Below are 26,704 nucleotides of genomic sequence, written 5' to 3'. Positions count from 1 at the left end.
ACATGTTCATTCTAGGAGTTCCCTGTGGTGAATTCATAAATGCTTACCCAGTTGCTAAAAGCTAACTGGTCTAACTTCTGAAGGAGGAACACAGCATCTGGTCATAGCACTTCTGGGCCATTAACATGGAGAGTTGGCCTCAGGAAAATGGCACCCTGGGCAAAGTTGTATTTTGGTGCCCCCCACCCTGTATTTTTGCCCCCCAAGTCAGTGCTGCTGTTGCAGGCAGAGGCAGAGCTAAATAGGCAGGGGCAGGGCATTGGGAGAGAGGGGTGTGTGTGTGGCAGGGGGAGGGGGGCGCTCCCCTGACCATGGTGCCCTGGGCAGTTGCCCATGTCACCCACTGCTAAAGCCACTGGGAAACCAACACATACTGGTGGCTTACAGCCACTCCTCTCGCAGCTGCAGAGCTATGCTGGTGTGAGGATGGGTGATTCCACAGTTTAATCCTGGGTGCAGAGAAGGCAGGCAGGCAGAACACTGCATGCACTCACTGCACACAAAACTGCAGGAAAAGGTTTTTGTGCTGCTCTGATAAAATCCAAGGTCTCTCAGTCCAATCCATATGGCCAGTATGAAATGAAAGATCTGGGGGCTGCTACTCTTCCCTGTACCTGCAGGAGGCCAGCTCCTGTGCCAACACCATACCTTCCATACCCAGGCTTCAAATCTAGGTGTCAGTACCACTCAAGGGCAGGACAGTGAGCAGTCATAGGCCCAGGAAATGTCAGGCTGGATTGTCTGATCCAGCCAGTGCCTAGGGGCCAGGTAACTGAAAGCTAAGGGCAAGGAACTTTGTAGGAAGCAGTGAGGGGATAGCTAATCCCCAGGGAAATCTCTTCCTAACTCTCAACAGTCAGAGACTAGTTTATGCCGTGAAGACAGAGCCAAGGATAGGACCCAGGCACTCAGAATCCTAGTCCTCTGTTCTAAGCAGTAGATCTAGCACTTAGATGTACACAGCTCACCACTGTACAGTGACAAGCTAATGCTAGGACCACTTCAGAAGGAATGAGATAGGGGTAGGGGAAGAAACTTTTCTGCCTGGGTGGCCCTCTGTCCTATTCTGGGGAGCCCAATTCCAGCTTTTACAATCCCCTCTCTTCAGTCTCTCCCTCTGGCAAATGGTGATGACCCAGCAGCCCTTGCAGCTTGGTGAACATTCTCAGCAGAAGATGGAGCTAGGAGCCTCCCGGCCACAATAAATTAAAAAGCCATTGATTTTTCCCATTAGCCTGGGCGGGGTTGGAGCAAGGAGATACATTTCAACTCGTCATGCTAAATAATTCACAATGAGAAATGACATAGCCCACATTGTGGGAGGGCTGGGAGCTTGGCTGCACCCCACTGTGCTGTTGTCCTGCAAGGACAGAACTATCACTAAATGGCTATGACTAAATAGATGGGTGTTCTCTTGGCAGCTGCAGTCTGGAGGCCAGGCTGCATCACTGTCACAGACTCTTTTCATTGGTGTCCACCATACTGGCAAAAACCATACTGGACAATTTGCCCCCAGGGGAGAAACCCTCACACTTCCTAGCTGTGCTCATGCCCAATATGTACCTGTGAATGCAGGTAATTGGACTCAGTGTCTCAAGGGGTCCCTTCTAGTTCTATGTTCCTAAATGCAGAGGATCTCCACTGATGTCCCAGTTAGGCTGGATTGTGGGTTATCCCAGTTTCAAGTAAGAGGAGCTGGCCCATGGTACACTAGGAGACCAAGGGCAGCAGTAGGGTGTGCAGTATATACACAGCTACCCATCCAGTTGGTTGGCTAGTGCAGGGAGAGGAGCAGTGCACCCTTTTGAGAGAGCATAGGCCCCTGGCTCCACCTGGACTCAGTGGTCTTCACTGAGATAAGTGAGTAATCTGAATAAACCAGACCTCCTGTTAATGCAGGGAAGGGAGAGGGCTGCAAAGGGTGAGTCAGCTGGCTTGGAGCAGTGCAAGATGACCTGCATGTACCCCTGAGCATGGCCAACGGATAATTTGGCTGAAAGAAAGATCCAACTAGCATGGGCTTGGTAGTGAGGGAACACAAACAACAAGAAGACTGATAGCAAGAGGGCATCGACCAGGCTATGATTAGGATCTGGACTCAAATCCGGGAGCAGAGATATTGCCAGGTACCACTTGTTGCATATCAGCGCTCACCAAGTCAGGTACCCAAAGAAGCCCACATGCTCACTTCAGCAATCACCCAGGCCCTGAGATTTCAGATAGCCCAGTACAGAACCATGGCCAAGTGCTATGCAGCTGGTCAAGATCACTCAACAGTTGTGGTGCTTTTCAAAGTACCCACAGCTACTGACTGCCCAGCCAGAGCCCAGTGCACACCTGGCTGCTGGTATTTATAGCCTACCTTGGACTAACTGTATGAATAATTGCTCATTCACTGATTTCCCACAAGCAGCACACTCCAAGCCTGCATTTAATTGTTATTGTAGGGCCTACCCCGGATTTTAAATGACTCACTATGAAATTGCTGGCACAGCAATGCTGGGGTGTTAAGATGGGGAGTAAAGCTGTGGTCAGAGCATTACACTGGACTCTTCCAAAGAGGAGGTCACCTCTGTCTGATCCTTCTTCCTTTCCAGGCTGACTTTACTCTAAGACTGACTCAGGTTCCCATGAATGTCCTATACATAGTCCTGCTCCAGTGAGCCCATATCAGAAACAATGGCTGCAAAGCACATATTATGTTGTATTCTGTTTCCAGGGCTCTGTTGTGCTGGGTGCTGTGTAATCACATAGTAAATGACAGTTAGATATGTGGATTTTGCTTTGTAATACCACCATGCTGCCTTTGGAGGCTTAGTTCAACTTCTGCAATGGAAAAGCATCTGAACAAATACTCAGCTACAATCTTTTGGGGACTGTGTATGGAAAGAGTCACCACAGCCAGAGAGAGAAAGGTGTGTGTGGAAGCATGAATAACTGGTGCCTCCTGAATCTGGGAGGCGCACCTGCAGAAGCCACTGAACCTGTGGGAGGGGTACCAGCCCTACTGACAGCATCAGTGTCAGCCGTTAGGAGGGGCACCAGCCCTGTCAGGGGTAGGGCACACGCACCCCCATGCACCCCCTACCAGTCACCTATGTATGGAAGCCAGAAAGAGAAAGGCCTGGGCTCCTCTGCTCACATGAAGTGCCCGCTGTTTGGGAGAAGGGCCAGTACTGAAGTTTCATGCCAATGCAGAATGGATCCTGGCTCTGACCCGTGGGGAAGACAGAACCTGCCCTGGATATCCGAACTCCTTCAGAATGGATTTCAGAGCAATGGAACAGGATTCCTTCTTCTGCTTGGAAGAGACTATGAATCCTGGTGTTAGGAGGGAACCAGAACTGGATTTCTTACTCCCTGGAATGGACTGTGGGTGCAGTCCCTTGGTAGAGAAGAACACCAGTTGGGTTTCTGTGCTTGACCCTCAGTGACCCCTTTAAGGGAAAGAAAGCTCCTGAAAGATCAGAGAGAGGAACTGACAGCTCTTTTCTGTGTAGTTGTGTTCCCCAATGATCCTTTGAGTCACACCACCTGCTTTCTCATGGGGTTAAGGAGGCTGGGGTGGGGGTGGCAAGAAAACCCCTCGAGAATGACACCTGGATTACATCAGTAGGCTCCTGTCACAGCACAAGAAGTGCAACGGGTTCATCATCTGTTTCTTCCCTTTGGGCCTCTAGAATGGGGACCCTCCTCTGACTGATGCAGGTCATAGGAGGTTGCTTGCCAGCCCACCGCTTCAGAGGGAAGGGGCAGTGGGAACTCTAGCATTGCTCTGTATCAGGGACAAGGTGTTTCTCCCACAGGCACTTTGCAGGGAGTTTTGTGTTTGGTCCCTGTCCTCCCTCTCAGCATGCAGGAGCTACCCAAAGTCATAGCACAAGGTCATGGCCATTCCCATGTTTCCAGCACAGGAAGAGGAAGTTAACCTATATCCCACCAAAATTACCCATTAAATATGAGCTTAAATCCAAAGTCCTGGCCTTGATCTTAAAAGCCTCAATAAGATGGGGTCTGCCTGCTTCAGAGACTAACTCTTCCTCTCTGACACTTGAAGAAATGGCTGCACACAGCAGGACTGCTGCAGCTGACAGAGCCCAGGGTGACAGTGCAGGAAATGCAGGGGAGAGCAGGGCCCAGGGAGCTGTGCTCCGGGGCAGATGAATTACTCTCAGTAACACTGGGAACCTGAGAGACAGTGGACTGGTAGTGCATCACAGGGCAGGCAGGGTCTGAAAGGGTGTTATTTCAATTAAATGTGGCTGCAGTACTGGGGAGCCGTGAATCCCTGAAGTCAAGCCAAAGGACAACAGTCTTGAGCAGTAGCTGCTCAGGGCTGAGTCTTCGGCATGAACGAGGGATGAGGCTGGCAGCTGAAGAGTTAACCTCCCAGCCTCTCAGCATGAATCTAGAGCTATTAATACCCACACACTGGTTTATCTGTCAGAGCCGGCTGCTCTGTCAATGAGACAAGCCCCGCAGAGCTGTGTCTCAGCAGGGCCAGAACTTTTCTTTGTGAGAGCTTGTGGCCGCCTCGCCGAGCTGGGCTGCTCTCCCAACCCTGCTCCACACACAGCCACTGAGGGTCCACTTCCCCACAACGCACTGCTGCCCTCCTGTCTCCAGCCCCACGGATCCACCGGAGCCCTGGCTGTTGCTGACGAGATCCAAGCAACCTGGAGGCGGCAAGGGGAAACTTTCCCACAGGCAGGTTGTGCTGCAAACTCCAGCTGAGGCTGAGCACTGGGCACAGAGGATCTGCCTTTGGGCACTGCTTCATCTGAGACCTCCTGTCCCTGCTGGACAAGTGACATCAGCGCCTCAGATCCAGGCACAAGATGAGATCTGGCACTGATCTGTGGAGATGGGGGGCCATGTTCTTACACCTCCGCCTCTGAAGAGCAGCCGGATGCAGTGGAGTTGGGAGCCTTTGTGCTGCTCTTGAAATTCAGGGCTGAGGATTTCTTCTCCTCAAACTCCTCAGCTCAGATTCTCCCACCTCAGGTAACAGGCTGAGCCTGAGCTCCCCTGCTCCATCTGTACCCCCTGAAGGCTGAAGTCCTTCTGAGGGGATGATCCCATCTCCTCCTTCACACAGACCACAGTGTAGGAAGAGCTCTAAAGATGGCCTCTGATAGGCGTAAGGGTCCCATCCAGACACTCAGCGAGGCTGTGCGGGACGGGAGGAGCCTCGATGACTGAGAGTTTGTTGGGACTAAGCCACTGCACTGAGTGAGGAGCCAGCCTGTCTCCTGGCTGAAAGAAGTGAGGGCATGTGGATGCCTCCTGGAGGGTCCTGGACAGGAAGAGCCAGGATCTGTCTCTGCTGGACAAAGGAATAGAGAGTTTTGGAGACAAAGAGCGAGGTGATGCCTCCTGGCAGCTGAGCCAGGACACAGGATCATGCTGACTCTGGCTTTTGCCAGCCACAGGGGAGCATAGTTAGGTGGAAGAGGATGCCCACATCTGGCTGGCATTCCCAAGCCTGGCATTCCCCTGTCCTGGAGCACTGTCTCTGAGAGTGCAGAGATGGATTCATTCTGCTTTGTCTGCTTCCAAAAAGAGGAGCTACAGCCTTTGCAACTGAACAGGTATGTAAGACATCCAGCCATGCCTCCCTCCTTCCTCAGGGCTGGCGAGGGAACAGGAGGCTAGTAGCTGGTCAAACTTCACGTGGATGGGAAGCCTCAAGGATAATATCTGAGGGGCTGGGGGAAGAGGCTGTAGGTGGAAAAGGGACAGGTGTACAGTACGTGATTGGAGAGTGGGGGCGTGCACAGCTATCCTTTGGAGCAAGGTTAGCTCTCAGGGCATTGCCCAGGGTCAAGTCTGTTATCCTCTATTGGTCAAAAGTCTCCTCCAAGCAAGTGCTTCATCTTCTATTCAAACGCAGACCTAGCGGAGGTGATATAAGCACCTCTCCATAGGGAACAAGGCACATAGAAACTCCAGCGCAGGGGAGAGAAGTACTGTGTATGTGCGCATGCATGTGTGTATGTGAACTTCCCAGGCCATTTGCTCAGGATTAGGTACATACTTGTGTGTCTTTTCCTATCTGCCTGTATATGTGTGCATCTGTCTGAGTGTGCTTGACTACCTGAATGCATGCACAATGTGAGTGTCTGTGCCTATAATGTGGCAGGAGTGTGTTGTACCCAGGAGTGCTGGCAGCCCAGGGGCATGGTGGTGTTTTGTGTATACACACATCTGTCTTGGTGCCCACGTGGCTGTATGTGCATCTCTTTCTGTGCATGGGCGCCTGTGCTGTGCAGTGGCTCAGACATCAGAGCAGGCACCTAGCTTTGGGTGTGGCAAGCTGAGCAGATCCTATGTGGAACTTGTCTAATGTAACAAATCCTACCAAGTGCCCCCTCTACCATGGGTGTGAGCTTCTCAGAGAGGCTGCCAGGGTGAAACCTGTTCATTGTCTGGTCCCTGTGTTTCCTTGACAGTGGCTCCTTAGTATTAGAAAGGGCTCAGCCCAGTTCCTTCCTACCAGAAGAGAGTATGAGCTTTCCCATCTCCCACTTGTAGCTTACAAGGAGGGGAAAGACCCTGGCCTGGGTAGGAGACAAGGTTATGAGCACAGTTAGCCCATTCTGCTCTACCTCACACAGGAGACCAGACCCAGCAGTATACACATAATGTGTTGTTGCAGGCGTGACCCTGCCTATGGGTGGATTAGACCCCTGGCAGCCTTTTCACTTCTCTCCCTTCCTGCCCCCACACTGGAGCTCATAGCCACTGGCAAGGATGAGCCCTATGCAAGGTGGTGCCCCAAAACACCATGTTACCAAAGGATCTGTGTCACAAGGGATGCCCCAGGGCTTTCTGCTCCTGTGTTCCTTGCATCCTGCTCTCAGCGCTGCCCCTGCTCTGTCAGGGAGGTAGATGGCATTGTCTGCTCAGTCCCTTGTGCTGCTCTCTGTTCTGCAATAGTTATCCATGTCAGCTGGAAGAATGCCTTGGCTTTGATAGCCCTGGCTGGCAGACACAGTGGGGTTCAGGAGGTATTCTCTAGTGAGCTGTGGGAGCCTGATATCTGCTATGCCAAGTATTTCCCATGCCATTCCAGTCTGAGAGTGAGATGCAGGATTCACAGGCTGCTGGACTATAGGAAATGGTTGAAATGCTGCCTCCTTTGGGCTGGATGCAGCAGCAGCTAACAGGGCAGTCACTTAGCATAGGAAATAGAAGACATTAGACATTTGCAGCTGCACAGTAGAGAGGCAGAATGTAATTAACCCCATAGATCTGCTCCAGGTTAACCTTGTGCTGTCCTGTGATTAGTGCTGTTGAACCCTTAACAGCAGCATGTGATCAACACCTGAGTTTCATTTCCACCCCATAGTACCTTTCCTGCTAAAAGTGACCTGCCCAGAGGTGGAGAGACACATTTGGATTTGGTGCCTTTTGTGAGGTAACCTAAGCTTGATTTTCAGAAGTGTTGAGTGTCCAGATCTCACTGATTTCAGTAGGGACCCAAGTGCTTGGTATTTCTGGTTAGCAATACCCCAACCTCTTCGGCTAAGCTTCCACAAATGGAAATCCCTAGAGTTTGAGGTCATTTGTCCTTGTGTCCCTTGGAACTGTGACTGGTTAGCTGCTCTGCTGTGGCACAGCAACTGACATCAGACTGGGCCATAGCAAATATGCTTGAATAACCCTTTGTCCTGGCCCCAGCATGAGCCCTACAGAAGCCTGGCCAATGTACAGGTTGCCTGCTAGACCCATCACTGTGGATCTGGAGCTGGCCAGGTCTGAAATGGAAAAAAATCTGGTGGGAAATCAAGTTCATTGTCAAAGCCATTCTCTTCTCTCTGCTCCTCCACGTTCTCACTGGGGCAGAGTAGTCTTCACTCTACAGTAAGCTCATGCTCATTGTCCCTGTTTATGTTTCTGTCATACATAGAGCCCCTGGCTGAAATCAGGAGATACCCGGGCACTAGAGAAAGAGTTAGTTTCAGAGTGCATGGGGTTAACTGTCCTTTCCCCTCATCCCAGGCTCTGGAGCGCCTCTCCCTCTGCTTCCTCTTGGCTGTTCTGAGACTGGTTTTCTATGAGTTGAGCATTCCCCTCCCATCCTGCATTCCTGACTGGTAACAAGGATGTGTGTCCAAGCTCCCATCACTTAGATTAGTGAGCCAGCCGGCAGGGACACAAGGTGTGAACACAGGCATATGTCTTCCCGCGCTGCTTCTCTGAGGCACCAGGACTCAACTAGCTGCCAGGAGCCTGGTTGGGATGTCCCTCCCTCCATGATTTGGAGCTGCCTTGCATCCTTTCACTGCCCTTTAGCTCCTTCTTTCCTTTCCCATTCCAGTGCCTCCTTCCCAAGCCCACTCCCCCTCCTTATAGGCTGTTGAGAAGCCTGTTCCCTTCCTGAGGAGGAGCATGCCATTCCAGAAACTGAAGAGAATCAGTTCTGGGGGGGTAGAGGGGAGGCTCCATTCCTCATTTGTCTCTTCATTCCACCTTGAGGTGAAAGGGAACATGCGCAGGCACTGGGGCAGCTTTTTGTCTTTTCATCATGACTTGCAGATGACACAAAACTGGGAGGGGCTGCAAATATTTTGGAGGAGAGGAATAACATTCAAAAAGATTTTGGTAGATGTGAAAACTGGGCACTAAGCAACAGAATCAAATTCAGCAAAGACAAATGTAAGGTGCTACACATGCAGATGGAAGATAATCGGCAAGGCACTCACATTGTCAGGAAGGATCTGGGGGTTTTGTGGATCACAGACTCAATGTGAATCAGCAACTGTGATGAAGTTGCTAAAAAAGTAAATGCAATTTTAGTCTGCATTGATAGGAGTATTGTATACAATACAAGGGAGGCCATAGTAGTTTTCTACTCAGTGCTGGTTAGGCCTCAGCCAGAATACTGCGAGTGGTTCCGGTCTCTTTATTTTAAGAAGGATATAGAAAAACTGGAAAGCATGCAGAGGGGAACAACAAAGATAAAGGAGTTGAACAGCAAAGCATATAGGGAAAAGTTGAGAGCTACAGATGGCTAGTTTGGAGAAAAGGAGATTAAGCAGGGATGTGCTAGCAGTTTTCCAATAACTGAAAGGCTGCCATAAAGAAGAGGGAGCACAACAGCAGTCCTTTGCCACAGATGGCAGGACACGAGGCGGTGGGTTTAAACTGAAGCAGAGTGGGCTTAGATGAACTCTCAGATAGAGGTTCCCAATGGTAACGACAGGACAGTGGAACAAGCTGCCTAGGGAAGTTGTAGAATCTCCTTTATTGGAGGTTTTCAAGAAGCAGCTGGATGGGCATTTATCAGGGATGGTTCAGAAATATAACATGTTTGCATCAGTGCAGAAGGCTGGACTGGATGACCCTTGTTGTTGCTCCTACACCTATGACTCTGTGACTTTGCTGACCTACTTCCTCAAGGATTTAAACATAACTCCCTTCATAAGGGCATTTCATTCTCATCAGAATGGGGGACTATTAGTACTGGCCAGTATCAGTTCCTACCCACAGCCTACACATCTCTGTCCCCCAGTCCTGTGCTGCTTGCCCCCTTACCACCATTCCAGCATCTTTCAAGTGTATGGAATTCCCTCCGACTGGCATGTCCCAGGGAAGGGCCAAAATGTCTCTGCAGAGTTTGTCTAGGGCTGTGAGATATTCTGATGGGAAGATGACTTCACTCCAGCACAGTGGCACCTCAGGGCTAAGCAGAGGGCATTTGGGCCTTTCTATGCCTGTGTGCTGTTGGTACAGGAAAGGGTTAAAAGCCACCCAGTATGGGCCAGCAACTCTGGGGCTTAGTTCAGCAGAGATGGGGTATCAGCTTGTCTGTATGTTTGATGAAAAGATGGTGGGGATGCCAACCTGGGTGACCAAGATGAGTAGCAAGCTCACTTTCTCAGTGCTGCAGCTTCTGTTCCAGCACCCTTTCCCCTGCAGGCTAGTGCTTCCCCCTTTACATTGCTCTCTGTGCTGCCATTTGGGCCCTATGCTCTCATCCATTCCCTGAGAATGCCCAGAACAGCATCAGTGGGGAGTGGAGCTGCAGCATCAGAGTGATGGTCCTCCCACCACGGGATTATTGGGGCTGCTTAGGAAGCAGGAGATATAAACAAACATTTGCCCCTATGTGAGGGCCCCTGTGCTGAGCTACTTGGTCCTACCTCAGGATTTACACTCAGCTGCCCGCTCCAAAATGAGGGCTCCAGAAATAGGGAAGGGTCATCTCAACGTGCTAGAAATACTAGATCATGTCACATCTGGTGAGATCAAGGAGCATTACTATGTGCCATCTTGTGCTCAGAAGCTAATCCAGTCTTGTCCTGGGTATACCAGGCAGAGTCCTTGGTGGGGAGCTATGTGGCTCAGCTGCCCAGAGTGTGTGTTGGGGGAGCTGTCCAGGGGGGCAGTGTAAAATGGGGCCATACCCCACTTCTACTGGAGTGCGGACATGAGTGGCCAGCAGAAGACCAGTGCGCAGAGGCCCTGCACAGCCACTTGTGTGCAGAGTGATGGTGACTCCAGCTCTGCACCCACTGACTCCAGAGAAGTCCTACATGATCTGCAGTCTCTTAGTAACCCCACAGTAGCCTGGACTGCTTGGTTAGGAAGCAGGAGATATAGGTTAGGAAGCAAGAGGTCCTTATGTGTGGGCCCCTGTGCTGAGCCTGGACTTCTTAAATCCTTCCGGTCAAAGGAAAGGGCCCAGGCAAGAACAGGTGCATCATACAGATCAATACCTGGCTGCACAAGTGGTGTTGCCAGTGGGAATTTGGCTTCTTAGACCATGGGATGTTGTTCCAAGAAGGATTGCTGGAAAGAGATGGGATCCACATGACAAAGACAGGGAAGAGCATCTTCACAGACAGACTCACTAACTTAGTGAGGAAGGCATTAAACTGGGTTTGCCAGGGGATGGTGAGCAAAACCCTGAGGTAAGTGGGGATGCAGGAGACCTCGAGGAAGAGCAAGCAAAGGCCAATAGAGGAGGTGCTCTCATACTTTCTGAAAAATCAGGGCAATTGACTAGTGACCTCAGGTGCCTGGACATGAATGTATGTAGCCTGGGAAGCAAGCAGGAAAAAAAAAAAAAAAAAAAAAAGATATCGGACATCCTTGCACAGTCCAGGAACTATGATGTGACTTGGTGGGAATTCGCCTGACTGGAGCGCTGTCATGGATGGGTACAAACTGTTCAGGAAAGACAGGCAGGGAAGAGGAGGAGGAGTTGCACTTTATGTAGAAGAGCTGCATGATTGCTTAAAGGTACAGTATGAAATGAGATAGGCCTGTTGAAAATCTGGGTTAAGGTTAGATGGGGGAGCAACAAGGGTGATGTCTTGCTATAGACCACTGGTGGGTGTCTGCTATAGACCACCAGATGAAAGCCTCATCCCCCACTTCCTCCTCTTCAAACAGAGAGTGGAAATTTCCCTATTATAGGCCCTGGTTTTCACGGGGGACTTCAATCACTCTGACATCTGCTGGGAGGGCAGTAAAGTAGTGGGGAGGACAGCCAGGAAGTTTTTGGAGAGCACTGGGGACAGCTTCCTGGTGCAAGTGCTGGAGAAACCAACTAGAGCTGTGCTCTTCTTGTGATGTGCTGCCAGTTGGTTGGAAATATACCAATAGATAGTGTCACGGGACGGGGCCTGCGAGCAGCTGTGAGCTCACTAGCACCCCCTGCCATGTCAATTAGGGTGATCCGGCACCCTCTTCTCACCCGCCACGTCTTTGTTCTTATTAAGTTCAGTAAGGGAGGCTGCCTACCTTCACCTTTGACACTGCGCTGGTATTACCTCCGTTTCAAGTGGGGTGCTCCAACACCCCCAGCCTTATGGGCAATGCGTGCCTCCTACCTCCCCTTCAGCACGCCCCAAGCCTTGCAGCTGTTCCTGGACGTTGCTCTGTCCTTACCCTCCGGTGTCTTCTCTGGCACCCCTTGGGCTCGTCCTGCCCTGGTGCCCCACTCTGGCACCCCCGGGCCTGTCACCCACCTGGTGCCCCTGGGGCTCATCACGCCCCGGCACCCCTTTCCAATCTCCCTGGGCCTATCCCACCAACTGGCAGCCCCTTACCGGCACCCCTGGGTTGGTCACGAGCCTGTCGCCCCTTTTACTGGCGCCCTGGGCCGGTTAGACAACCTGCACCCTGATACCGGCGCCCTTAGGCCACTGCTGCAACCTACACCCCACTACCGGCACCTCTGGGTCTGCCATGCCCAGGTCTTGCCCCACTGGGCCTGTCTTGCAGCTTTTCCGCCACTCCTTGCTCTCTCTGGAGCCTCTCGCGCCCGTCGCCCCCTCCCTGGGGCCTATGCCACGCCTCTCGCGCCCGTCGCCCCCTCCCTGGGGCCTATGCCACGCGTTTCCCACACTTGGGGCTCAGGTGGCCACAGCCATGCCTGGCCCCTTGACCCTTTCCTGGGTTGCTTGCCCCACTGGGCCAAATACCGCCCTCACGGGCTGGGGTCTCAACCCCTATACGCTGAGTGCTTCTCCAGCGCTTGCTCGCCGTGCCCGCTGTGGCACTAGAGTCCCCAGCACTATGGAGCCCTCTGGGACTCTCTCCAGGTCCTACCCTGGTTGGGGCTCAGGTGGCCACAGCTGTGCCTGGCCCCCAGGACCACCATCTCAGTCCTTTGCCCTGATAGGGCTTCTCTCTAGTCTCGCCCCACTGGTTAGGGTCCACTGACCCTTTGATACGCACACCACTGGCGCAAACAACTGTGCCCACCCAGCACCACTAGCTGTGCCCTGCTGGGCACCAGGAAGCCCCAGATTATTGGGGAGCTCCCATGAGGCCTCCTCACACCCCTACAGCCTCACCCGGCCCTCCGGTGTAACAATAACAAAACATGAGCCAAGTGGCTGCAGCATAAGCAAAAAGCCCACCAGCTTATAACATAAACCACACACAACGCTGGCTCACACCAATACCTTTTTCAGGCATTCTCTCCCTCCCCTCACATCATTACAGCAGTCAAGCTCCCACCATAAGCTCTGCTCCTCAGCTCTCCACCCCTACCCCTGCAATGGCCAGAGGGAAACTGCTAGCTAGGCTTTGGCCTAGCTGTTTATAAGGGCCTGGCCCTGCCCCTTTTGGTCATGGGACCAGCCTGGTTGCCCCAGCAACCCACATCTGTGCTGCTTCAGGGAGCTTCAGCAGCCCTATTCCTGCTGCTAGTAGCAGGCACCCTGGTGCCCTGCTACAGATAGCATCTTGGACCGCAGCGCCCACAACGTGATTTAGTTCAGGATGCTGAGGAAAGGAAGGAAGAAGAGCAGCAGAGTAAGGACCCTGGACTTCAAAAAGCGGACTTCGACTAGCTCAGGAAACTCATGGGCAGGATCCTCTGGGAAGTCAGTCTGACAGGGAGAGGAATCCAGGATTGCTGGCTGTACTTTAAACTGAGAGTGCAGGAACAAATCAGCCCGATGTCAAGGAAGACTAGTAGAAGACCAGCTTGGCTTAGCAGGGAACACTTCGATAAACTAAATCACAAAAAAGCAGGCTTATAAGAAGTGGAAACTTGAACAAATAAATAGGGCGGAGTATAAGGGTCTTGCTCAGACATGCAGGTATGAAGTCAGGAAGGCCAAAGTGCAGTTGGAGTTGCAGCTAGCAAGGGATGTAAAGGGTAAGAAAAAGGGTTTCTATAAGTATGCGGGTAGCAAAAGGAGGATCAGGGAAAGTGTGGGTCCTTACTGAACAGGAGAGGCAACCTTGTGACAGAGGATGAAGAAAAGGCTGACGTGCTCAATGCCTTTTTTACCTCAGTCTTCATAGACAAGGTCACCTCCCAGACTACTACAGCAGGCAGTACAGTTTGGGGAGGAGGTGAGCAGCCAACAGTGGTGAAAGAACGGGTTAGGGACTATTTAGAAAAGCTGGACATATATAAGTCCATGGGGCTAGATGGGATGCACCCGAGGATGCTGAGGGAGCTGGCTGATAAGATTGCAGAGCCCTTGGTTATCATCTTTGAAAATGCCTGACCAACCTGATTGCCTTCTGTGATTTAGATGACTGGCTCTGTGGATGTGGGGAGACCACTGGATGTGATAGACCTTGATTTTAGAAAAGTCTCCCACAACATTCTTGCAGGCAAGCTAAGGAAGTATGGGCTGGAGGAGTGGACTGTAAGGTAGATCAAAAACTGGCTGGATTGTCAGGCTCAGAAGGTAGTAGTCAATGGTTCAATGTCTAGTTGGCAGCTGGTATCAAGTGGAATGCCGCAGGGGTCAGTCCTAGACCCATCTTGTTCAATATCTTTATCACTGACCTGGAAGATGGCATAGAGTACACCCTCAGCAAATCTGCAGACAACATCATGCTGGGGGGAGTAGTAGATATGCTGCAGGGTAGGGCTAGGATTCAGAGTGACCTAGATAAATTGGAGGTTTGGACAAAAAGAAATCTCATGAAGTTCAACAAGGACAAGTTAGCTAGAAACTGTGTGGAGGCTGATGCTCACAGCTGGCCTCACTAAGCCCATCACTACCTACTCAGCTCCTCACAACTGGCCTTTGGCAGAAGTGACTCTGGGGCCCTTGGTGGTATCTCTTTGTGGTCCTTTTGGCATCTGTGGGAGCTGGTGAACAGCTACTTCTGAGCACAAATGGGAATATGGCACAGCTGCAAGCACGATGGTGCCCTGTAGGCCTAAGATCCAGTACATTAGTGCACATGGATACTCAGTGGCTATTTGTTCTTTGTACCATAGGCAGGGCCAATTACAGAGTGGGGCACATGGAGCACCAGCTCCTTGCTTGAAGTTGAGTGTGAGGTGGGGAAGGAGGGGAGTAGGCTGGGGGCAGGAGGAATGTGATCCAGTTGACTCAGCTTTCAAGAAACCCATAAATCGCCTGGTTTTCCCTCAGCAGGTGCGAGGTCTAGAAATAGCTCAGGCAAACTGGGGATAGGAATGGCTGACAGAGCTTTAGAGTGAGGCCCAAGAGGGAATTTGTATGTGAGGAGGACAAGTGCTGGTGGCTGCAAGATGATAAGTGGCTGCAGCAAATTTGGCTTCTATTCTGGGGCCCACTGATTGTGACTGAGGCTGGCCTCTAGGAGAGCCAAGACTGCCCGAGGGCCTCAGTCTGTTACTGAAACCTGTTGCACAGGGTGGAAGGCAGGGGCTCTGCCCTGAGGACAGGGGCTTGGGGAGCTGTGGAAGCCCAGCTTGCCTGTCTCAGCCTGACTGGCTGTAGGAGCCAGCATCACCTATTTGGAGTCACAATAATCCCAGTGGCACAGTCAGATGTGGTCAGTGGGTTGGCTGTATGGAGTCCAAATAGACATCATCTGCTGGCTTTGAGTGCCTGGAAGGGATTCAGAGGGCCCCACATGCTGTGGCTGATGATGTAACAGAGAAAAAAGTGTGCCTTCCCTGCTTAGAAGGGGATGTGGGTCTCACTTTTCTGTCACTCACAGCACCATCCCTGGCTTCCAGGCAATCACACTTAGGTTCCCCACTAGTGGCAAGGGCCCCACTTCAGTATAGTCTCATGGTCTCTGGCATTGGACCAGTGCCATTGTCCTACCTGGGCACAGCATATGTGAAACAGCCCTGGCTCAGGAGAGGAGGATTTTTCACACTGGTGGAAATGAGTGCAGGGTATGAAAAATAGTGTAAGCTGACATCACTCCTTTAGACTTCCTAGGTGCAGATCTGAATCTGGCTCAGACAACCTGGGGCTGCTGTCTTTTTTCTGTTTTATACCAGGTCTGGGTATTCCCATAGCTGGATGCACCTGTACCAAGGGGCTGGAGTGGATCTCAGCAAGCCTTGCTGGGCCGCATTATGTTGAATGATATGCCCTTCCATGCTCAGGACAGAACCCTCCTCAGGATCAATGCAAGCTGCTGCTATGCAGTGCATGATCACAGCAGTGCTGAGCTGTATGACTTCTGGATGGCAGTCTACAAAGGAAGGGCAGTCTCACTGTCCCTAGTGTATCATTAGGGAAACAGGGTCAAACACAGGGGAAGAGATTTATCCAAGGGCAGGTAGTAGGCTGGTGACAGGGCTGAGATCAGAATCCATGTCTCAGGGCAGCTGCGTCAGTGCCCTGACTGCTCTCCAGGATGATGGTGAGGTCACAGCTCTGGAGCGCACGGAGCTGGAACCAAGAAGTAGAATCTCACTGATGGTGCCAGGGAGAGCCTTGGAGACCATAAGGTGTCTGCAGAGGTCTGGTACCATATGACTGTGCCAGCACTATGTCAGCCCCAGCAGGCAGTGAAGAAATGCCAGGGTGAGGTGAGCTGGGCTTAGCTATTTTCAGGCCTGCTTCACAGCTTCTGGAGCACTTCTTAGATAGTACAAAGCTTTACTCAGCAGAACAGGCAACACTTCCTTTCCAGTGGTGCCATCAAAGTCAGAAAGCCTAAAATTAGATGTATCAGCTGCGCTCTGGTACAGACACATGCCTGGTGCACAGATCCCCTCTGCTCCACTCCTGTGAGCTGTGTGCTGTGGGGGAAAAAATGAACAGGACCCTTGGCCTGCAGCTCTCCAGTGACTGGGGAAGGAATTGTAGGCATGGGTTTCCTTGGATACTGCACTTGTGCACAGAAAGGAAGGGCTCAGCAGGGCACATGTCAGGGTTAAGTAGCCAGGAGGACAGCAGAAACTTCCAGTTGGGTAATGGGGGCCTGGCCCAGGGATGGGTAGGGGCAGGTGCTGATAACATCAGGGCTCTTTCTCTCAAGGAGGTGAGGGAGAGGATTCATCACAGTCAGGACAACCCTGGCTGCCACCTCCATCAAGAAGCCCCAGGCATCCCTCAGCTAGTCACTGACCCTGAGTACATGGTAACCCTGTACTCCTGGCTCTACAGTGGCCCCCTCAGGGAATTCCTTCAGCACAGAGACAGGGCAAACAGCTGCACATCTTCCTCCATATGCTTCTCCTGGAGTGGGGGAAAGGCCAGGGACCAAACCAAGGATGAAGATTGCCATTAGTTAATACCCACACACTGGTTTAGTGCAGCCTCTGGGCCACTCTCACATACTTCAGGGGTTTATGCCAGCCCACAGAGCAGCCCAGATTTGGGCAGCTTAAAGGTGGTGCATTGCTGTCCTATTCCCCACCTCCCCTGCCCTGCATCTTCTGCAATCTCATGGATGGAGATTACATTATTGCATTTTTGAGGCATAGAGAGGTCATGGCCTTTCCAACTTCGCAGCCCTTAGGGCTCCAATGTCTGCAGTCAGTGGTACATGCGAGAGTGTTGTGGTTGGTGTCACGTCTGGCCATTTTGACTTCCCAGAACAAATGAGCAGGTGCCCACTTACAGTTAGGTCAACCAGTGGTGACCTTCAGCACAGACCTGGAAAAGGACTCCAACTCAAGAGGTCAGTGGCAGAACTAGGAATAGAGCTCTAGAGCCCTGATACCCAGACACAGTGATCAGCACGGTATATGAACCTCTATGAAACAGCATACATTTCCCTTGTTGCATCTATTAGTCCTCACTGCTAAGGTTAGACATACTAATTGTCACTTGACGTTGCTAGCCCAGTATTCTCTAGTGCTCCTAGCATAGGGGGACACTTGGGGTCATCTTACTGGCCTGTGTGGTAATGAGCACAGATGCCAGTTTACCTGGTGTTGTTGGGGTCACTGCACTTTAAGCAGGAGGTCTCCATACTATTCTCTGTAGCCCAGTACTATATTCATCCAGGTTGCTCATGTGACCCTCTATTCCAGTCATACAGTTCTGGGCTACCTCCCTGCCACCCAGCCCCTGTCCTGGGGTCACCTCAAGGAAGGTGTGCCAGTCCTTCCTCATCTCTTCTGTATAATCCGTGGTGTGCAAAGCCCTGCAGCATCTGTTCTTTCAGGCATGGAAGGGCAGTAAGTGGCTCACTGCAGATCCCTGCTTCTCCTGTCCTGAGGCTACATCCTCGGTTCCTGAAAGAGTGGAAAGCCCTCCCCAGAAAGCCGCAACTTTCTTTTATGCAGATGAAGATGGAAGAGGCAGCTCTAGCTGGGACAAGAAGAATATCAGCTGAGCCACTGAGTCAGAGAGCCCAGGTTGGCTGCCTGCCCAGAGTGTAATGACAGCTTATTCCAGGTTTGTGCTGGGAATCACCTCCTTGTACCTGGCAGGGGTTTGCATTTCAACAGGCAGGTGGGAGGGCAGGGGAGGAGGGAACAAGGCAGGCCCCAAATGGCATGGTCTTGAATGGGAAGCAGAGAAGTTTAAATGAAGGTGAGAGAGGATGGCCAGGCCCAGGGCAGGGGATGAGCTGTCCCTTTAAGCAGAGTTGGGCAATTCTTTTAGACTAATATTAAATTTCCTGAAACATGGAGTTTGGGGTGGGAGATGGAGGGGACCCCTAGAAATATCCATAAATAGTTTGAGCTGAAAAAAGTCAGGGGGACCTTACAAAATTTTGAAGTACAAGATTTCATATCAGAAATGTTGAAATGTTCCATTTCACATGCATGGAAGAAAACTTGCTGCCCTTTTGGTATGAAAGGCATTTTCCCCTTTAGAATATCACCTAAATTTGAAAAGATCAAAAAGGTTTTTAAAAAAAGATGAAACGTCCCCCAACCAAATTGAAATACTTTGCCTCGGGTTGAATGAAACATATCGGACTGACTCAAAAATAAATATTTTGGATTTTTATTCTGTCAAAAATGGATTTTCCCCTCCCCCATTTCACCTTTAGATCAACACAGGTGACTTTCCACTCAATCCCCAAACTGACAAATCCACTATTTTCCTCAACATGGGCAGGAGATAGTGACTTCCATCTGCCTTCTCACAGGAACCCACAGGGAATGTTTTTCAAGTACTTATTAATTCATTACTCTGTAAGGAAAGTCAGTGTCACTGTTCCCATTACAGAGTGAGGCAAACTGAGGCATGCAGAGGGGAAGGGAATTACTCGTTTGGCATACAGCCAGTAAGTAGCAGAGCCAGGAAGAGAACCCAGGAGTTCTGATTTTCCCTTATCTGCCCACCAACCCACAAACCTTCCCTGATACAGGTTTGTTCAGAATTGACCTTGGTGCAGGTTGGAGGCAGGGTTGTGTTTTGATTGCTTTATTCAAACTGTGGCCCTAGATTCTGGTCTAGCTGAAGACTGGCCTGGTTCTTGATGTAAATTAGAGCAGGCTCTGGACCATCCTCCTTGTTGCTTCCCAGCTCTGTGCTGTGTTGGGATCTCTCACCTAACTGGGGAATTTCCCTTGTACCCAGTTGCTCTGGCTTTTAGGCTTGCCACTGCCCAAGCAGAAGCTAGGCCTACAACTCTACATATTGAATTGCTTTCCAGATAACATGCTCTTGTCAGGGTTTCAACAGCAATGTCAGACTCTCCACTATTAAGGCATCCCCATCTCTCTGGGGAGGACTGAATAGCTGTGCACGTGCCAGGTTCTGCATGGTGGCTGTATCCTGGCTTCAGCCACTGGTGTAGAGCAGAGAAGCAAAGCTGTCAGGAGCTCTAGTTTACACTAGTTCAGCTTATCCCACTGTGTAGCTACACCAGTCCCTATCACGTCTTACAGTCTCTTCCCCAATGTTTCTGAGGAGAAGGGCACTGATGCAGCCACTGTGGGTGGTGGGTGTACCCAGTGACATGCACAAGGCTTGGAAAAGAGAAGTCCCTCTGGTATGGACATGCATACCCACAGACACTTAGTGTGGGGCTCTGTGCTATGGTGGCAGGGCCACAGACACAGCCTGCTGGTTCTGCCACTGTCTTAGCAAAGAAAGCTGTTTTTTTAGCTCAGGCTTTAAGATCCAGAGGACTCCAGTTCAGTCTGCTGTGGCTGTCCTCTGACCCTGTGGGTGTGGCATGATGGACGGTGAGCAGCATGCTATTGAGTGATGCCTTGCTCTGTGTGACAGGGCGCTGTTCTGAGTGACAGGCCCCACATGCCCCTTCCATGTATTATGGAAGGTGCTTTACCCCACTTTGCCAATCTGCTGTTCTTCCTCTGTCTTATTTCAGAATATTAACAGGAACCAGAAAGACCTTGTGATTACAGCTTACCTGGGATTAGCTTCTCAGGTCTGAATCTCTTCACTTCTCTCAAATCCAGACTCCCCGGAGTGGCGTGGAAGCCAGGACAGTGGTATCGACTGTCTTATTTCATCCCCAGCTTTCTCCCTCCTTTGAGCTATTAATGATGCTCAAAGCGTGATTTATTGATAGGCCTCTCAGTACAGCCTGGCTCTGTGGTCTCTCCCATTAGCTCTCAGTTTGATTGCAATGGCGTGGTAATTACAAGGCTCTTTCCCCCATGCATTATTTACAGATGTCTCAGTGCGGTTGGACTGGGTGCTTATGATCAAACAACATCACGTCATCTCCCAGGGAGATTTGTGCCTTGTTTAGAGGAAAAACAACAACCGGATTTTGGCACTTGGATTGAGCCTTAGCTAACAGCCATCTTCATATTCTGCCCGCATGGTGTTTGCAGTTCCTTGCAGTCATCTGTCCTTCCTTTACCTGGCCAAGACCCAGACATGGGACCCAGTGCAAGATGCTGTGGGTTTTGGGTTTATCTAATGTAAGTCACATTTTCCAGAGTCTTGACTCCCAGGATTCAGCACTGGTCATATCAATACAGCCTGGTAATCAACAAGGAGTGAACAGGTTTTGCAAGATGGAAACCAGTGATTGGTTCTGGAAGGAAGAAGGTCATTCTAATGCAAGGGGGCTGGAAAGTCTGATTCCTGCCCATATTAGAGAAGAGTCCAAAGCAGAGGCCTGGATCCCAGCACCCTTGTGGGAACTGACTCTTCTCCCTATGATTTAAGCTTCTCTCTAATCCCTGTTGTATCTTGTAGCCAGGTTTGGGACAGGCAGACCTCTTATCCAGAAGGAATTTTTCCCCTTTGTGAAGCTTTATTGGCCTCTGGCCACAGCTGAAGGTGGAAATTTCTACTGGGATAAACTGCTGCTTCTGCTGGTACCTAGAGATCCTTCAGGAACCCAAATGAAGGAACTTACTTCTCCACTTTAGGTCAAACCAATCACCAGATTTGTGGAAGGACTTTTTCCCCAGGTTGCATTGGCAAGGACTTTGGGTGGCTTCACCTTTCTCTGTAGTCTTGTGGTCCTCTTCCTATGATCATCTAAGTATGTGTTACTCTAAGAATTTATCTAGCACTGCAATAGCACAGCATTTGTGGTGCCCTGTTTGTTGCTCTGTGGCACACTGTAGGGTGCTTGGGGTTTGTATCCATTAGGTGTTATGTGATCAGGATGTACATGAGAGGTTGAAGTGGACAATTTTTAGGACTTCCTGGGTAAATGGTAATTTGTTACCAGAGGCAGCTGGACTCAGTGGCCTATGGGCCCTTGTGGTCCCATGGGCTTTTGTTACTTCAGTTGAGCCTGCTTCTCAGCACAGGGAATTTACATCAAACTTCCAGGAAGCTGATTGCATGGTCTGTCCAAGTCAGCTGGGCAGTGTGGGTGCCCAGTCTTGAACCAGGTCACAAATGATGTGATGTTCTCCACTTATTGAAGAGATGGCATCCTACTTCTAAGGTGACACTGGCCTCAGGACATGCCACTGTGGCATGGTAACATGAGGTCACCCTGTTATTGCTTTGTAATGCAGTGACTGTCCAGGAGGAGATGGGATTAGCAGCACCTGCTTTCTCTATAGGGTTGGCATGGATTATGGTGCTTCTTAAATACCTCTTTTGACTACTTTCTCTCTTTTCTCTCCTTCACACTCTCTCACTCCTCTAACACCTGACTCGTGCTGCCTTCTCACTAAGGAGCTAGAATTTCTGCATAAACCTTTCCTTGTACTTGCATTCCAATAAAATCCAGGCATTTGGCAGCTCTGTGGTCTCATAGCCCAGGGTTTATTCATAGCATAGCTGGTGCCAGCATGAGCCCCTTTACCCTGTCCTCACTGGGGGGTGGTATCAGGAGCTGTGGCCAATCTCTACAGGGGTCTCTCTCTGAGGAGACAGCAAGGGGCTGAGCGGTGCCTACTTGAGGTGGACTCTGGTCCACTAAGACCTGGAGTAAAGCCCTCAGGGAGGCCAGCATCAGCTATGGGATGGAAATGACCCACCCACTGCACTGGCAGAGCTGGATTTGTCCTGCTGGCTTAGAAGGGGAAAGCTCTGTCATCCAGTGGCAAAGCCAATTGAAGCAGTGGGAGGAGCCTTTGTTGCCCCGGCTATGGAGGAGGGGGTGCTTACCCAGCCATCAGTAGCAGAGGAACCCCCTCCGACTTAGCAGAGGAGGGGAGTGCCATCCTTGCCCACCTTATACCTTGGTTTAGTCCCTGGCCAGTCTTTCCCCCACACTGGGGCTTGGGCTGCGTACCAGCTGTGTATTTGGCTTCCTTCCCTGTGCCTTATCTCCAGACCCCCCACACAATGTCACCACAGCTCTGTGGCACCATGGCCATGCTGCTGCTGCTGCTTTCAGTCGCACCTTCCTGCAGGCCCACCATGGAGAACGAAGTTGAACAGGATGCAGGCTAATGCTGCGATGTGTAATGAAATGTGGCCAATGACCCCAACCCCTGGATTTCCCCAGTTGATTATCTGGTGTGTTGGGCTGCTCCTTACAGGGCGCTCTTCAGTCATGTGTCCAGTTTGGTATTGAATATCCTGATTAACAAGGCTTCTGTTACCGCTCAGAGGAGACAGTTCTAGTAGCCTTGCCACGGAGCGGAGACACCAGAGCGATCGCATCCTATGAACCCTGGGTGGGCTGAGGGGGAATCTACACTGGGGCCTCCCCAGTACTCCATGAAGGGTACCAGGGCAGAGCAGGGCATTTCTTAGGAGTGGAGCTCCCATGAGTTAATCCTGTGGTTGGAGATTATGGGTGTCCAGAGAAGCCTCAGACTTCCCTGAAGGCCAGCACTGCTTATCATTCCTTGTTGTCTAATGACACTGCGTCCTGGCTTTACCACATGCCATCACACCAGGTTAGACTCTGCACTTCTGCTGACCCCTTCAACCCAGTCTTAAAATCGGGGTTAGGTAAGGACAGTGTTCATAACAGCCTGTTTATTCCTGGATCTCCTTTGTCTGGTTCACCCCTTTGCAGGGATGACTGTGTAGGAGACTAGGTGTAACAAAGTCCCCTCAGGAGGGATGGGTGTGTGGTTTTGCCAAGAAGGCACAAGAGAGAGCACAAAGAGACAGGAATCTGCTTTCTCATCCTGACTCCCAGTAACACCACATTTGGGCTGTGTGAGGCTTCAGACAGAGCTTTGGATGCTTCAGGGTCAAAGCGCTGCCTGGCTTGGCTTCCCGAAGAGCTTTGGAGCCACCTTGGAGATCTGGCCATAGGGTATAATGGGGAAACAATAAAATAGCTATAACCTTGTTATTTTTTGTCTGATTTGGATGATATTTTCAGGGATGGTAGACTCTATGGAGAGAATGAAGCCTACCAAGTTTCAAGTATATCAGTGCTGGGGCTTGGGGAGAACTGAACCCCAAATTCCTGAAAGCAAAACTCATGTCACACCTAGGCATTACAATATAGCCGGGTGAAAACAGCTGGGGTGGTGGCTCTTACTGAGGCCACAAAGCCTGCTAAGTTTCAAGGAGATCAGTGCAGGGGTTTGGGGGAACTGCCCCTCAAGCTGTGGACTAGCAAAACTGGTGCCATGGGTGCTTGTGGGACTGACTGTGTCGGTCCTGGGGTGGGGAGGGGAGACACTGCTGCAGGCCTGGCTGCTAAACTGCTGTGTTCCCAGTTACTAATCATTCAGTCATGATTCACTCAGGGACCAGCTCAATACACAGGACTTAGCCACTGCATAACGACTTAACCAGCATCAATTGGTGACCAGATCACCAAATCCTTAGATGCAGGGGTAGCAGTGGGTATAGTCTTCCTGGACTTTTGGAAGGCCTTCGACACTGTCTCTCACCCTGTTCTCATTAAGAAACTGGGGGGCTGTGGTGTAGACACCCACACAGTCAAATGGGTCGCCAGCTGGCTGGAGGGCTGCAGCCAGAGAGTGGTGGTGGATAGGTCATTTTCGACCTGGAGGGATGTGGGCAGGGGGGCTCCGCAGGGCTCAGTCCTCGGGCCCGCACTGTTCAACATCTTCGTCAGTGACTTGGACGAGGGTGTAAAAAGCACCCTGTTCAAATTTGCTGATGACACTAAGATGTGGGCACTTTAGAAGGGAGGAATAGGCTGCAATCAGACCTAGACAGGTTACAGGGGTGGGTAGATGAGAATAGGATGGGATTCAACACTGACAAGTGCAAGGTGCTGCATCTGGGGAGGAAGAACCAGCACCATATGTACAGGCTGGGGAAATCCCTTCTCGTCAGTGCAGAGGCAGAAAAGGATCTTGGAGTCATCATTGATGCCAAGATGAACATGGGCCAGCAGTGTGGGGAGGCAGTCAGGAAGGCCAACCGCACCTTGTCATGTGTCCACAAATGCATCTTGAGCCGGTCCAAGGAGGTGATCCTCCCCCTCTATGTGACACTGGTCAGGCCGCAGCTGGAGTACTGCATCCAGTTCTGGGCGCCACACTTCAAGAGGGATGTCGACAGCATGGAGAGGGTCCAGAGGAGGGCCACTTGCATGATCAGGGGGCAGCAGGGCAGGCCCTATGAGGAGAGGCGACGGGACCTGAATCTGTTCAGCCTCCATAAGAGAAGGCTGAGGGGGGATCTAGTGGCCTGTTACAAACTGGTCAGAGGGGATCAGCAGGCACTGGGGAAGTCCCTGTGCTCCCGAGCACTACCAGGAGTGAGCAGGAATAATGGTCATAAGCTGGCAGAGGGTAGATTCAGATTAGACATCAAGAGGCGCTGCTTCACGGTCAGGGTGGCTAGGATCTGGAACCAGCTTCCAAGCAAAGTGGTGCTGGCTCCTACCCTGGGGGTGTTTAAGAGGAGGCTAGATGTACACCTTACTGGGGTCGTTTGACCACAGTACTCTTTCCTGCCATAGCAGGGGGTCGGACTTGATGTTCTGCTCAGGTCCCTTCCGACCCTAGAAACTACCACATCTGTGCTGCCCTGGTGAGTGGCAGCTGAGCCCATATTACTGCTACCAATAGCAGGCATCCTAGTGCCCTGCTACATAGCAGCTAGGGGTGCAGGGCCCCAGAGTCCCCCTGCACCAATCTCCTCAACAGCTGGCAGGCGTCACAGCAGGGGCCACCATCCCTGCAGCTGTCACCCTGCTGTGCCTTAACACACGCAGGGTCACCCATGGCATGAGTTTTGCTTGTCCACAGATTGAGGGGAAGTTCCCCCCAAACCCCTGCACTGATCTCCTTGAAACTTGGCAGGCTTCGTGGCCTGCTGTTTTGACCCCACGTGTTGTAACACAGCTGTGACGTGAGTTTGACGTACATGAATTTGGGGTACAGTTCCTTCCAAACCCCTGAACCAATCTTCTTGAAACTTGGCAGATCTTATGCCCTCAGAAGAGGCTACCATCCCTGCAAGTTTAATCCAAATCAGACAAAAAACAACAAAGTTATAGATATTTCATTGATTCCCCATTATACGCTATGGCCGGATCTCCGAGTCAGCTCTGAAGCTTCGGCTGGATTGAGGTGGAAACCTGGTCAGAGCTCCAGATCGGATTGTGACCATCCAAAGTGGCCAGATCTGAAGCTGGATCAGATCGTTGATGACTCACACAAGCCTACACAAAATCTATGCGTTATTTCATATAGATTCACCAGATACTGTCTAAAGGCTGACACTTCTGCTCTGCAGCTGTGGTCTGGGGCACTGCACTTCACCACCCATCTGGTTCAGTTTTTGTTATACATAGAAGGGGGTGAAGGTAATTATAAGGCCTTGAAATGCTCTGATTAGAGCTGCCTGTATATTGTTCAGAGGCAGGGCAGTACCTGGGAGCAGCCAAGATCACACCTGGAACAACCTCCTTGCCCACAGGTAGGAAGGGAAATGGAAATTTGCTCTGCGTGACTAGGATTGGAGCATGGCAGAGCTGTTGGCTGAGTGCTGTTCAGGACACTGAGAGACTTGCTGTCTGTCTGGATGTCCTCACCCTCCCAGGCATGGATGCATTCAAGGGCAGGGTAACAGGATGGAACAGGCTGCCTAAGGAAGTTGCTGCATCTCCATCATTGGAGGTGTTTAAGAAGAGTTTAAGCACTGGTCAGGGATGGTGCAGGAGTAGCTTTGTCCATGTTCTACTATGAGTATTTCCTGTGCTTCTGAGCTTTGCTGGTTGCCACATGGGACTGAGAAGGAATTTCCCTTCTCCTGTTGCTACCCTTGTCATGGATTTTTTTTTTTTGCCTTCCTTAGAAGCAGTGGGTATTGGCTGCAGCTAAGACTGGAAATTTTGATTGGGGTGTGACAACTAAAATCTGGAGGTTCCTGGTTAGAGGGTCTTGCCCCTCTGCTCAAGGGCATATGGATTGCCCCACCTGGGGTCAGGCAGGAAGTTTACCCTGTGGTCAGATTGGTAGGGAATGTGACAGTTTTGCCTTCCTATTTTAACATACTTTGCAACAGTAAGACCCTGGCTGCCATTATTCTCCTGCTTTACCTGTGTTAAGTTCAGGTGCTCTGCCTTGTGGTTGGATGACTGGGCTGACTGTGTAGTTTTAGGAATAGGTTAGACAAGGACTTGGTTGGGGTGGTTTGGATAGGGATGATCCTGCCTCAGGCAGGGGGTTGGACTAGATGAGCTCCAGAAGTCCCTTCCAGCCCAGCTTTTCCATTATTCTAGGATATTTGTATCAATG

General features: G+C 51.0%; 1 protein-coding gene across 1 annotated transcript in view; it reads left to right on the top strand.

Annotated features, from left to right (window-relative positions):
- Window positions 1–5,432: 5,432 nt before the first annotated feature.
- The window catches only part of SBK1 (SH3 domain binding kinase 1), an 89,942-nt gene continuing 68,670 nt past the window's right edge, over window positions 5,433–26,704 (top strand). Inside the window, exon 1 of the mRNA XM_090024092.1 lies at window positions 5,433–5,591. Coding sequence (XP_089880218.1) covers window positions 5,530–5,591 — 62 coding nt within the window. The 5' untranslated portion in view covers window positions 5,433–5,529. The remainder of the gene's footprint in view (window positions 5,592–26,704) is intronic.

The sequence above is a fragment of the Crocodylus siamensis genome, chromosome 12 (genome assembly GCF_052110815.1).
Source record: "Crocodylus siamensis isolate JL-2025a chromosome 12, ASM5211081v1, whole genome shotgun sequence".
Classification (NCBI taxonomy): Eukaryota; Metazoa; Chordata; order Crocodylia; family Crocodylidae; genus Crocodylus; species Crocodylus siamensis.
The sequence above is the reverse complement of the archived record's forward strand: the minus strand, read 5'-3'. Positions and strand labels throughout refer to the sequence as shown.